This window comes from Rhinoderma darwinii, chromosome 3, assembly GCF_050947455.1.
Source record: "Rhinoderma darwinii isolate aRhiDar2 chromosome 3, aRhiDar2.hap1, whole genome shotgun sequence".
Classification (NCBI taxonomy): domain Eukaryota; kingdom Metazoa; phylum Chordata; class Amphibia; order Anura; family Rhinodermatidae; genus Rhinoderma; species Rhinoderma darwinii.
In genome coordinates, this window is record NC_134689.1 from 297636296 (window position 1) to 297650532 (window position 14237).

The following is a 14237-nucleotide window of genomic DNA, read 5'->3' on the forward strand; positions in this document are numbered from 1 at the left end:
ACAAATTTTGTAAAATCTCCACTCCAAAAACAAAATTGCGCTTTTTCCCTTTAGACTCTTGCTGTGTGTCCAAATAGCCGTTTACAACCACATATGGGGTACTTCCCTATTCAGGAGAAATTTGTCACACATTTTGGGGTGTCTTTTCTCCTGTATTGCTTGGATCCTGGACACCAAGAGAGTGAGAGGAAAGACCTTTTATTTGGTGGATTTGAGGGGGTTTGGTCCTGAAAAAAGGTCTTGGGAGCCAGAGGAGAACCTCAATGCTCCTACTCTTCTGAAGAAGTTTCTCTCTCGCTTTGGTCGCAAGAAGAGGGGAAGTAAGAGGGGGGATACTGTAATGTCCGTGGCTGCGGGCTCTCAGCTCCGTTCCCCCCCTGACAGCCGCAGCCATGAGTCGGCAAGCGCTGGCCCCAGTCTCCTCCTCAGGAGACGCCAGCGCTCGTGTCCACTCACCTTGGCCGGATCCCATGGGGTGCACCTGACATTGTGGATGAACTTTGACCCGTGAGTACCCTCGACTATAAGAGGGGTCCAGCCCCCTAGTTCGATTCCTGAGTGTTGTTGTGTTCCCTAGTTTGTCTATGTGATGGCCTCCTAGTGTGTTACCTGTCCAGTCCCTGTTCCAGTTCCTGTTCCTAGCATTCCATACCTTCCTGGTCTAGTACTGAGCTGTGCCAAATTCGTGCCATGCTGTATCCACGTCTAACCTGCTTCACCTCGCCTGACGTCTGCCTACCTAGTCCCAGCCGAGCCTGCCCTGCTGCTGTCTGAGCTGCCACAGGTACCTATAGAACTATAGACTCTCACCTGCTCCCTGTTGGCCAGCTGCCTTACCGCCAAGGCGGTACGGCCCAGTGGGTCCACAGACCCTTCGTGACACACCTCCACCAAATGTTTCCTGTTGCTGCAAATAAGATTTGTACGTTGAAGAGAAAATTTGGACCATTCCTCCCTGCACATGTGTTTCAGTATATCAGTATTTATGGGATGCCTTGTGTGAACAGCCCTCTTCAGGTTATGCCACAGTATCTCGATAGGATTAAGGTCAGAACTCTGACTTGGCCATTCCAAAACACAAATCTACTTTTCTTTTCTTTAGTTTATTTACTTGTGTGCTTTGAGTCATTGTCTTTCTGTATCACTTACTGTCTTTTTTAGCTTGAGGAGGTCATGGACTGATGCTCTTACATTCTCCTGTAAAAAAATTTGATACACCTTTGGATTGATTGTTCCCTCAATGATCGCAAGGCGTCCAGGCCCTGAGGCAGCAACGTAGCCCCAAACCATAGTTTTCCCTCCCTCATTTCTTCTAAAAAGTTCCACTTTTCCTAGATGCATTGTGGACCCAGGTGGTCTCGAGAAAACATGAGACGGGCCGTAGGAAGCACCTGTGTAAACTACTCTTACAATCTCATCTCCTCAATTGAAACACATTTTGCCAATTAGCTTTTAGAGAAGTCATTAACACAAGTTACATAGTTACATAGTGTGTACGGTTGAAAAAAGACACATGTACATCAAGTTCAACCTAGGAATGGGGAAGGGAAATATTTCTGCACTTAGGAGCTAATATTTTTTTGTTCTAGGAAATTATCTAAGCCTTTTTTAAAGCCATCTACTGTCCCTGCTGTGACCAGCTCCTGCGGAAGACTATTCCATAGATTCACAGTTCTCACGGTAAAGAAGGCTTGTCGCATCTGCAGATTGAACCTTTTTTTTTCTCCAGACGGAGGGAGTGCCCCCTTGTTTTTTGAGGGGGTTTTACATGGAACAGGATTTCACCATATTTTTTGTATGTGCCATTCATATATTTATATAAGTTAATCATGTCCCCCCTTAATCATCTCTTTTCAAGGCTAAATAGGTTTAATTATTTTAATCTTTCCTCATAACTTAGATTCTCCATGCCCCTTATTAGCTTTGTTGCTCTTCTTTGTATTTTTTCCAACTCCAGGGCATCCTTTCTATGAACTGGAGCCCAGAACTGAACTGCATATTCTAGATGAGGCCGCACTAATGCTTTGTAAAGTGGTAATATTATATCCCTGTCCCGCGAGTCCATGCCTCTTTTAATATACGACAATATCTTGCTGGCCTTTAGTTTATGATCTACAAGTACACCCAGATCCTTCTCAACAAGTGAATCCCCCAGTGTAGCTCCCCCCCTAGGACATATGATGCATGCAGATTGTTGGTACCCAGATGCATGACTTTACATTTATCTACATTAAACTTCATTTGCCAAGTGGAGGCCTAAACACTTAGTGTGTCCAAATCAGCTTGCAATTTACAAACATCTTCCATAGACTGAACATTACTATGTAGCTTGGTGTCATCTGCAAAAATAAAAATAGTGCTATTAATCCCATCCTCTATATCATTAATAAATAAGTTGAATAATAGTTGTCCCAGCACGGAACCCTGGGGTACACCACTTATAACTGGTGACCATTCAGAGTAAGAATCATTGACCACAAATCTCCAGTTACGGTCCTTGAGCCAATTCTCAATCCAATTACAAACTCTACTTTCTAAACCTATAGACCTTAATTTACCAATTAGACGTATATGATGGACAGTGTCAATTGTCTTTGCAAAGTCCAAAAACACTATATCCACAGCGGCCCCTCTGTCTAGGCTTCTGCTCCCCTCTTCATAAAAACAAATCAGGTTGGTTTGACAACTTCTGTCCTTAGTAAAACCGTGCTGGCTGTCACTTATAATACTATTTTTTGTCACATACTCCTGTATATAGTTCCTCAATAGCCCCTCAAATATTTTCCCCGATTGATATTAAGCTTACTGGCCTATAATTACCTGGGGAAGACCTAGAGCCCTTTTTTAAAATAGAAGATAAAAGAGCAGAAAAAGAGCAGTATAGTATCGGGTATCGGCGCCGATACCCGATACTGAGCCTGGTGCCGATACCCGATACTATACTGCTCTTTTCCTGCTCTTTTATCTTCTACATACCCTGTCCCCAGTGCTAAGGCATTAGTACCGAGGGACTGCAGTGGGTGGCAGCCGGCAACCTACACCATTTCACCCCACGCATAGCCTCGGAGGAGCGCCGTTGATCCCTTGAAAATAGGAACCAGAATTTGCCCTGCGCCAGTCCCTTGGCACTATACCAGTCACTAGAGAATCTCTAAATATTATGAAGAGGGGGACAGAAATAACTGAACTAAGCTCTTTTAGAACTCTAGGGTGTAACCCATCTGGTCACGGGGTCTTTTGTACATTTATTTTGTTTAACTTAGCTTGGACCATATCTACTTTCAGCCAATTCAGTATATCAACTTATATTTTAACAGCACTGGCACCGGCTACATCACCTGCTTTTTCTTCAGTTCTATATACAGAGCTAAAGAACCCATTTAGTAACTCTGACTTCTCTTGATCCCCTGTAACCAACTCCCCATTACCAATATTTAGGGGTCCTACATGTTCATACCTTGGCTTTTTTGCATTTATATACTTGAAGAAGTTTTGGGGATTTGTTTTACTATCATTGGCATTGTGTGTATAGATTACACTTGTCTACTGACAAAATTTATATATTGTTTTTGATGTGGCTCAGCAATAGGTCGCTGTTGAGGAGGAAATGTGAGTCAATTCTACAATATTAATATAACTTGGGAGGTGAAAATGGCTCAGCACAGATGATAATATAAAGCTTCATTCACATCTGTGTCAGGGCTCCGTTCAGGCGTTCAGTCCCATGAGCGGAACCCTGACTGAAACAAACGGAAACCATAGGTTTCCGTTTGCATCACCATTGATTTCAATGGTAACGGATCCGGTGCAAATGTTTTTCGTTTGTCTCTATTGTGCAAGGATTCCGTCATTTTGACTGAATAAATAGCGTTGTCGACTACGGAATTGTTGATGCAGATGTGAACGAAGCCTAACCAACAGCTATTTACAAATACTATAATTTATTTAAAATAAAAACCTAAAATTCTTACACGCAAATGCTGTGCTGGTGGGAACCTATGCCACATAATTAAGACCTAAAAGGGATCAATTCAAAGACCAGAATTCTATGCTTATAGTCACTTGACTTGAAAATCTATACTATATTACAAAACCTGGAATATTGCAATATAATAATAACAACAGCCATAATAGTGACTGCCACAGTGCCCCCAGAACTGTCAAAGCTCCTCTTCTCTTTAACAGTGACGGCCACATTGCCTCTATTGCCCACTTAACACAGTGATGCATTTAATTCCGCAATGTTCACTTACTTGCTCTGTCCTGAATAAAAATATTATCAGTCTAAAGATAACGTAATCAATAAAGCATTGTAATCGTATTTTTTTAAAAAATCCACGTTTTGTACGTTTTTGTAATTTCTAAATTGCTTTGATTTAATATTCACATATTCTCAATAGGAACAAGCAGCTCTAAAGCCAGCTCTACCATTCCTCCTGGCCCACCAGTGTATGTGGATTTGGCATATATCCCTAATCATTGCAATGGTAAAAATACTGATCTGGAGTTCTTCAAGAGAGTCCGAGCTTCATATTATGTTGTTAGTGGAAACGACACAGCCAATGGGGAACCTAGTCGAACTGTACTAGATGCACTTTTGGAAGGAAAGTCCCAGTGGGGAGAAAACTTGCAAGTAAGTGTTAGCCTAGCTGCAATGTATGTGGAAATCCTTAAAAGTACCTGAAATATAAAGGGTCATTTTTAAGCTGTGCAAAGTAGAAAAAAGTATATAGTTAGCCCAATAAATCCATGTTTTGCAGGAGCCATTGTCAAGGGTTAAAATTAGAGATAGTATAATCTATCTGAAATGTATTTATCCAAGGGTAAAATACATTTGTAGCGATTTAAAAAAAAATTTGGTCATTTTGCTTCAATAGTTGGAAGTTAAACCCAGGAGTGGAACCTTCAGAAAGATAACGTATAACGGAAAGATTTGCACCTCTTCTGTATTTTGGACCAACTCCTGGTTGTGGCTTCTAAATACTGCTCCAAGATGCTGATATAACTTTATATCGTAGGTGCCCCTGTTTAAATTTCATAACAGGTGTATTTTAATGTAGCTGTCCAATTTAGAAAATCCCTTTTTGTTAGAAGGGTTCCCTGCCGATAAGCTGATCACAAGGTATCTTGCTGCTGGGATCACAGTCATCAGCTGTAATATGCAAGAGAAGCCCAAGCAAGTGTTCAATTCCCCTGCATCACCACCATAGGGGCAGAGAAACAGGGGAAGCGTTTATATAATGTGTCAATATTAATTAATCCCCCCCCCACATCTTTGAAAACATTTTTTTTTTATAAATATGGGTATCGGTGTTATTGTTATTGGTGCAACTTTCTAATTACCTTTTTACCAACAATTGTTTTTATTTTTTGAGATATAGCTGCTTTGTATCATGTATACAGAGCAGCTGTATCTTGTGCTGAAACCTCTACCTGCCAGGTCAGCGGCATTGATGGGTTCAGTGTCAGCGGGTCATGCGTATCTCTGACATTCAGAATCGAGCTGTTATCGATTACATCTAAGTTCATAACTTAGATGTGATCAATAACAGCTTGATGACACGCAGGACCTGCTGTCAATGAACCCGTCAGTCCCGCTGACCTGATGGATTCAGGTCTCGTGCAAGATACAGCTGCTCTGTATTTAGAATACAAAGTAGCTGTATCTCAAAAAGCAAAAATAATTGTTCATAAAAAGTAATTAGAAAGTTGCACCAAACACTGATAGACATTTTTATTTTACAAAAACTTTTTCAAAGGTGTACATAGCCTTTAAGAAAAAGTCAGAAATGTCCCAGTTGTCTACTGTGAGAACTTGTGGCCACTCTTAGGTATTGCAGTACTTTTAAATAATAATAATGATACTAAGTATTACCTAGTACTAAGGTACAGTGTATAAATAAATATACATATATATATATATATATATATATATATATATATATATATATATATATATATATATATATATATATATTAAATATAAAGACTCAGCAGGTCAGATCACAGGTTAGGTGCCATTGACAAGTTTCCGAGCACCTCCAATATATGGTTATATCATAGAAAAATTTGAGAAACAGAAGCCATAACGCCACAGTTTGTTAGAAAATAATTACAAAGTTTTTTTATTAGAACATATAACATAAAATGACAGAAATATAAAATTTAAAGGGATCTAAAATGTCAGTGTGGTTGCTTCAGGTCAATTGATTCAAGAATAACTTGCATAAGAGGGTTCTTAGTAGTTATGTATACCTCAAGTAGACCAAAAAATAGATATCTAAGTCATATCATATGAACGTACATGCATCCTAATTTATGAAAACAGGTTAGGTTGAGGGAGACAGAGGGTTTATATAAAACCATATGCTCCTAAGTGCCCAGAGTCAGAAGGTAGCATAGATTACGCCATAAAGAAAACAGGTCAAAAAAGAGGGGGTCACAGTCAAGGTAAATATAGATGGAAAGAAAGACCCAAAATCTAAAGTAATCTTGAAACAGAAGAAGATCTGTTACAAATAGCAGGTGTATATGCAAGCTTACCCATAGAGATGAATGGTCTAATAGCCCCACACTGCAGCCTGATGTAGTAGCGCCCCGACGCGCGTTTTGCTGATATAGCTTCCTCAGGGGGTAATGTGTATATATATATATATGTTTATATTTATTTTTTCAGTGGATTCAAGAGAATTCTCAGCAGTGAATCTGTTTTTTAAGACTTTGACCACATTCAGATCAGTATGAAGGAAAGAGGCTTAGAGTATAATGACTTCATATGAAAAGAGGATCACGGCTTTGACTGAATGCTATGTGAATGCTGTGATCCTCTTTTTATATATAGTCTATGGAATCACCTTTCTATTTACACTGAGCACCACCTTATGTATTGAGTGACTGTATGGTGAACCTCTAGTTACACTGCACATGTAGCTGTCATATCTAGGCATATGCATTGTGGAAAGTGTAAACTTTACAAAATGTACAGTAATCTGATGTAGGAAAAACAAACTCTCCCGCTGCATTATAGCAGCTCAGCTAAGCTGTTAGGAGTAAGAGCTTCTAGATCTCATTATAACTCCGATTATAACAAGTGGCATAAAATCATCAGCTTCCATTTTTTACTGTGAACAACAATTACGTAAATGCTGTTACCTGTTATTTATGTTTTTTTAATCATGGAGCAGTGTTCACAACATACTGAGACTTCTGATATCAAGCTCCTGTTTTATATTTAAAGATTGCACATCTGTTGCCATGATGCTACAGATGCAGAGCTGAATTGGTCATCTGGCTCTTTCACCTTAAGTGAAACACTCGAGGTGAAACTGATACAATACATACTGCAAGGAAATTCATTAAACAGGCATTCAAAGAACAATTAAATGAGAATCTCTGTGTCATGCACCCCCAGGTCCTGCACTAGTCATAAGAGTGTATACATTTTTCTCAGTGTGTTCTTAAAGGCTATGTACACCTTTGAAATATTATGTTTTTTTCTTCATAAAAATGTATATCAGTGTGTTTAGTGCAAATTTCTAAATACATTTTATTAAAAATAATTTTTACTTTTTGAGATAAAGCTGCTTTGTATGCTGTATATAGAGCAGCTGTATCTAGCGTTTAGACCCGAATTCGTCAGGTCCTCAGGACTGACGGGTTCAGTGTCAGCGGGTCCTGCATGTCTCTGTCACGCAGGATCGAGCTGCTATCTATCACATCTAAGTTATGAACTTAGATGTGATCAAATAACAGCTGGATCCTGCATGTCATAGACCCGCAGGACCCGCTGACACTGAACCCGTCAGTCCTGCGAACCTGACGGATCCGGGTCTCAGCGCTAGATACAGCTGCTCTGTATACAGAACACAAAGCAGCTGTATCTCAAAAAGTAAAAAATATTTTTAATACAATGTATTTAGAATCACACTGATAGACATTTTTATTTAAAAAAAAAAAAAAAAAAACATTTTCAAAGGTGTACATAGCCTTTAACGGTATAGGAGTGTTGGACGTGCATTGGACTTTTCTTATATGAATGTATGATTAATTTCTTTATATTTCTTCCTCCAGGTGACATTAATCCCAACACATGACACAGAAGTGACACGTGAATGGTACCAACAGACCCATGAGAAACAGCAAGAACTTAATATAATGGTGTTAGCTAGCAGCAGTACTGTAGTGATGCAAGACGAATCCTTCCCAGCATGCAAAATAGAGTTTTAAGCATCATCGCAATCACTAACATGTCCTTACGTACTTTGTGTTTAGGTTTGTGTCCAGTCACAGCCCAGTTCTCTTCTAAATTTGGTTTGTACCTGTAATGTCAGCCTTGCCAAACCATGTCAGCTTTATACCCAGCTTTATACCAGCTGCTTGTTGGGGAAGGTTGCATTAAATTACAAGATACATAAAGCTTTTTGAGTTTGTTTAGGGAAAATTTCTTAGTACAAATTGACATTTTTACAATGGTGCATTACAATATCTGTATAATACCTTTTATGTTTCCAAACAAAGCATATTACTAGCACCATAAAGATAATGCAGGGAACAATGGATTGTTATAGGCATATGAATGTCCAAGAGGACTGGGTTAGGGCTAGACATTTACCAGCAGTAAGACACCCCCTCCGATATATCAGTAGGTAATGTGTTTTAGGGTATATAGAACTAGGCCACAGTGCAGTTTGTGGGTGGTGTAAATAGCTTTTATGCTTTACATTAATCTGCAAATTGAAAATTGTACTTGTAGATCACAACATAATGAAAAGATCTGAAAGTCGATTGACAAGCAGCTTAATGGCATATGTAAAATAACAACAAAACACATTTCATGTTCTGCAACAAACCTAATTATGTAAGGCTAAAAGGAATGGACACTAGTGAGTCTGCACAGGGGGTACATTTATGTGGAGCTTTGATTTAGATTTTGAATCACTATTGCAAAACCAAAGAGTTGGATTTGTGACCTGTGCTGGTCTAAAAATTAGATTGAAAAAACATGGTTCCTTTCTTCCCAAAACAGTGACACCATTTTCCATAGTCTGTGTCTGGTATTGCAGCTCAGCCCTATTTATTTGAGTGGAGGTGAGCTGCAATATCACCCACAGCCCATAGACAAGAGTGGCACTGTTTCTGTAAGAAAGCAGCTATGTTCTTTTGATCTTATACATCCCATTTAATTAAACTTAAGATGTAGCCAGCATTATCCCAATGGTGCATTTACACATAGGGATCTTCTCTGCATTATTTGGAATTTATCTAACTAGCTTAAAATCTGTGCTTTAACAAACGCCATTTTTGCTGCTTTTGTCGACAGTGATCTCAGAGAAGACTCCATATAGGGAAAAGCAGGATTTTTGTAATGGAAATTATTTGCTTATATAAATTGATCCCAATGTAGCGGTTCTGTGTGTAAATGCACTGCGCAGATGAATTTTGGGTATTTCAATCTGACTGGGGGCAATATATAACTGTGCAAGTCAGAGCAGTGAAGCAAAGCCTCTGCAGAAGTGAGTAGTTGGATGGTTGGCATGAACATACATAATAATAGTCTTCTTCTCTTCTCTGCAAAACTAACACCAAAATGTTCCCAACACAGATTAGATTATGTTTAAAAAGTTAAAGAAAATGGAAACAAACGTTTTTTTTTCGCTTGTGTCAAATCCCTGTATTATATTGCACCTGATTAATAGATCTTACCAGATACCTATGTAAAAATGGAGAAGAACCGTAGAACTAAAAATGAGATTGATACTTAATGTGGAATATCTGAAGACAGATCTCCCTGTTATTTTTGCACAATTATTTATGTCAGCTTCCAGAATGTAAAGGATCAAACTGTTTACTGGTAGCCATGGTAGGTGGTTGCTTGCCAATTATAACATGCTAGCCTTGATCTTCTAATATAGAAGCCCCTTCCGTCCTTTCCACTTATTATTGTACATTTACCTTTTTCTGTTGCGTGTTTTTTCATTGCCATTTGGAACAAATTCCAGGAATTGCCAATGTGGCAGCGCAGCAAATGATCGATAAAATTGCACACAACCACACTTCACGTCAATGTACATCACACTTGCTCATGTAAGCGGTATGGACTATAGATGACCAGATATCTTATTTAGCCAACTGTGGAAGCTGCTACACAAACACAACACTTTTATTTGTCTTTTTGTTTACATTTTTGCTTTTGTTCGCTGCTGTAGGGAGCTATATGCCTTACAAAAAAAAACACTTTCTGATTGCTGAACAAAACCATTACATATCAATGGTGGTGAATTTTGCTGTCTAATTTATATATTTATTTTTTATTATCAAAGCTTAGATATGTGTTATTAATTTATGGGTCTAAGGCCACGTTCACAAGTGGCAGAATTTTTCGGCTGCAAATGTTGGTGCAGATTCGGTGCAATTACGCATCGAATCTGCACCAACATTTGCATATTTGACAGGTAATTCAGACGTTGCAGATATCTCAGCGGACTTGCCACAGATTTCAGTTTTTGCATTGCAAAGGCTGAAATCCGCAGTGAAATTCCACTTATTCTCTGCAATGTAATGAGCATGTTGCGGAGGGAAAATTCAGCACCGCAGCCTAATTTCAGCAACGTCTGAACTAAGTTTCCTAAAAATCTATAGAAACAAATGTAAAAAACGTCTGCTGCAGAATTCCACTGCGAGCTGTCCGCAGTGGAATTCAACAGCAATTCCGCCACGTCTGAACGTGGAGTAACCATACACATTTTGTTTGTATTTTATTCTGTATATATTTAATTACATTTTAATAAAGTACAGTTAATTGATTCAACCACTGGTCTCCAAGAAAAGCCAGTGGCTTGAGGTTGAGAATACTGTGTTATAGGCTAATAGTAGCTGTTTATATATAACACATGGAGCTTCAAAGGGAAATGTTGTAGAAATAACATAGTCGTTACATAATTGCATTGTGATAGAACAAAAATAATGTAGGAATAGCAAAAGATTAATGGTTTGTTCCAGATTTTGCACTAGTGTTCATTGTCAGATTAAAACCCTTGCAGTTTTGCACATATAAAATAGCATCCTTTGATAAGCAGTCTGGAGTTTAAATGTATTAACCTCAAATTCATTCAACGTGATAGCCAGGCCATCTTGTTAAAAAAGCAAAATGTTATAGAATAAAATTTTAGAAGGGGTTGTCTAGGTTTACCTTTCCCCAGAAACAGCGTCATTTATGACTATGGTTTGTGCTTGCTATTGCTGTTTAGCCCAATTCACTTGAATCGGAATGAGTAGCAACAGAAGACACCGGCCCATGGACAGACATGGGCTGCCTTCTATCTTTTGGACCCTTTCTTCTTCCCTGCATAACCCCTTTAACTCTCCCATATTCTTAAAAGCAAAGAGATGAAAATAAGGGGAGGGGGTCATGTATAAAAAACTGGTGCATCTAAAAAAAAATCGGAGGTTTTGCTTATGGCAACCACTCAGATTACAGCTGTAATTTTACAAGTCAAAGTCCTGCCTGCGGTCGTTTTTATACCACACCCCATTGTGTCAGTTTGTTTGAATGACACTCATACATGGCTGACAAGTACTTGTGAAGTGTTTGGTGTTGAGTAACCGATTGTGGTTGTCGTGTAATAATAGAAGTTGGTTATTATACTGGTACTGTGCTTTGGTAACACAGCACTATGACAGTAATGGGAATGTTGTGTGATGGAATGGAAGTTAGTTAGATGCCATTAGCCTACATAATTGGCATGCTGTATATGTTTTTAGACCTAACAAGCCAAAAGTCTAGAATGTTTTTTTTTAGACCCCAAGTAAAGTTGTCAGGAATGAAATGACGTAGGATATCCTTTGAATGTATGGAGGATTTGTTTGCTAAGCTAAAGAGCAGTCTCTTTCTAGAATTTGTTCGTATGTGAATGTCCAGTTTTCATATTACAATCCTTCTTCCATCCGTCCCTGGCTTTTTCCAGTGCTGTTTCTGCACATTTTTGCTAGCGCTACATTGTATTGTTATACAGGAATGGCATGCATTATTTATTTGGATAAAGCAAAATCATAAAGGATGCATGCGCTGCTCTGTATCCCTCCCATGCCTGTTGAACCTGTGTATATGTTCCATTTTTTATTGATGTAGATGTTTGACCTAAAAGCCCCACTAACTTGCTGCAATGCTTGTGGCTGTAAGCTAGCTACATAAGGTGCCTAGATGCCTAGCGCACTCATTTGATGACGACCCAAAGGGAACACGCTAAAACACAGCCATTTCCTATGCTCACAACCTTACGAGTGTCTAGGCAGAATAGAAATGCACTACAACAATATGAGATATGAATGTTACTATTACTCTCTATAACTTGAACTCTACAATGAAAATACTAAGAACAGGATGACTGTGTTCACCTAGAAACCTGCCTTGCACATGACAATACTGAATGGAAAATTTTACACACTCAAAATTACCTTTTAAAGAAGAATGTAAACATAATTCTCTTAGACCTTTTCATCCCTATTTGTGTGCATTAAACGGTTGACTTTTTAGTTACCCTTTAAGAAGCTTTTCACTTTAGAAAAATGACAACAGTTTACCAAATCTAGCTTCTCTTTTCTGCCTTTTGATGCATTTTGGTAGTTTTGTAGCATTAAAGCAGAAGGCTAAACCTAGGCCCTACGGCTCTACACAAAAGGAGGACACCCAAGGTCAAGTCAACACTCAATGCCTCTGCCGTCCATTAGAGACCAGAGACCATGATGGCTATCTGTGGGCAGAGCCTGTTACCTTGATGGGCTGTATTTGCTAACATATATCGCAAAGAATAAAGATTACCTGTAAATTCATTACTATCATTACAACATAATATATAGGTGATATTTCAAATAGAAACACGTAAAATCAGCTGTTGCTTGTTTCTGCATGTGGACTACAGGGAGTTATACTCCTCTATGTAATAGATAAAACTAAAAATAACTATTTTACAACTATATGAAAAGTGAACATGTCTTAACTGTATTGAAAATTGCAACCTGTATTCCCGATAGCTTCTTTCTACGTTGGATGTTGTATAAATAAAACCCCGACTTTTCATTCTTTTCCCTTTATGTTCCGCAGCGTTACTTATAAACTTGTTTCCCAGAAAGGTTTTGTTTTGTTCATTAATTTCCCTTATCTGTGTGCAATATTCTGTCCTTCTGAACTTCTGTACATGGAAAACGCCTGAAACTCTAACAATAAAATTACATGAATAGATCAATTATGTGTTTACTTGCCTTATTTGTTTTTATGATAGAATAAAACATTTTCTTCCATAGGTCCTGACATGTAACATTTCATATTGAACTTGGGTATGCAGTAGAGTTCATGATACATATATTGTCCAATCCAGATTGCCAACCATCTATGAATTCTACAAAAAAAAATTGCTTTCTCACAATCTGTGAGTTTTTTTTCTTAAATTTTGTATTGCACATACGCCATGTAGGAACATGTGCTGTGCAGGAAAAAAGAGAGAGGCTGCATTGTGAGCTTGCAAAGATTCAGGAGGGGATGGGAAGATACATATAAAGGGGGCTCTGTTGCTAACACTGATATAGGGAGCACAGTGGCAGTTACTGTTATGGGGGCGCTGTCACTGTTATTGCTCTATTTACAACATTTATGCTTTCTGTCCTGCATAGAGGGTAATGGTAAGGTGTATTTCTTCCGGCTTAGCCACAGATTTTATTCTTGCGTCACAATGGGTGACATCTGCTTCACACTTTCCACAGTGGAAAATTCCTGCTGTGTGTGAACTTTTTTTTTTTATTTTTTTTAATTTTTATTTCTTGTCAGTCAAATAAGTGTCAGTCCTCGTTGAATATGTGTTCAATCTGCCAAAAGTTTCATAGAACAACATCACTGGCTGGCTACAGAGAAGCTATAAAGGTTAACAATGTGCTGGCAGCAAATAAGATGAATGGCGAGAGATCAAGCTATGTCAGACTAGTTCACTGGTGCACTAAATAGCTCAGGGAAGCAAATGCTGCATTACTAATTAAGTAATAAAATAAAAAAGGACATCTGTTGCCTGCATCCAACTGGCAACTCGAATGAAGAATCATTAGCAAAATGCAATGGAGCCATAGTCAATAAGCAATAGAGCCATAGTAATGAGAAACAACAAAACTGATACCCAATATTATGCCTGTGGATGGCCTGAAGGAGTGGTGCACAACACAATTTAAAGGGATTAAAAGAACACCAAAGAGAG

General features: G+C 38.6%; 1 protein-coding gene across 1 annotated transcript in view; it reads left to right on the plus strand.

The window, feature by feature from the left end:
• The window catches only part of MAP1A (microtubule associated protein 1A), a 206644-nt gene extending 193403 nt beyond the window's left edge, over nt 1–13241 (plus strand). Inside the window, exons 6-7 of the mRNA XM_075858096.1 lie at nt 4401–4633; nt 8071–13241. Coding sequence (XP_075714211.1) covers nt 4401–4633; nt 8071–8226 — 389 coding nt within the window. The 3' untranslated portion in view covers nt 8227–13241. The remainder of the gene's footprint in view (nt 1–4400; nt 4634–8070) is intronic.
• Nucleotides 13242–14237: the final 996 nt, after the last annotated feature.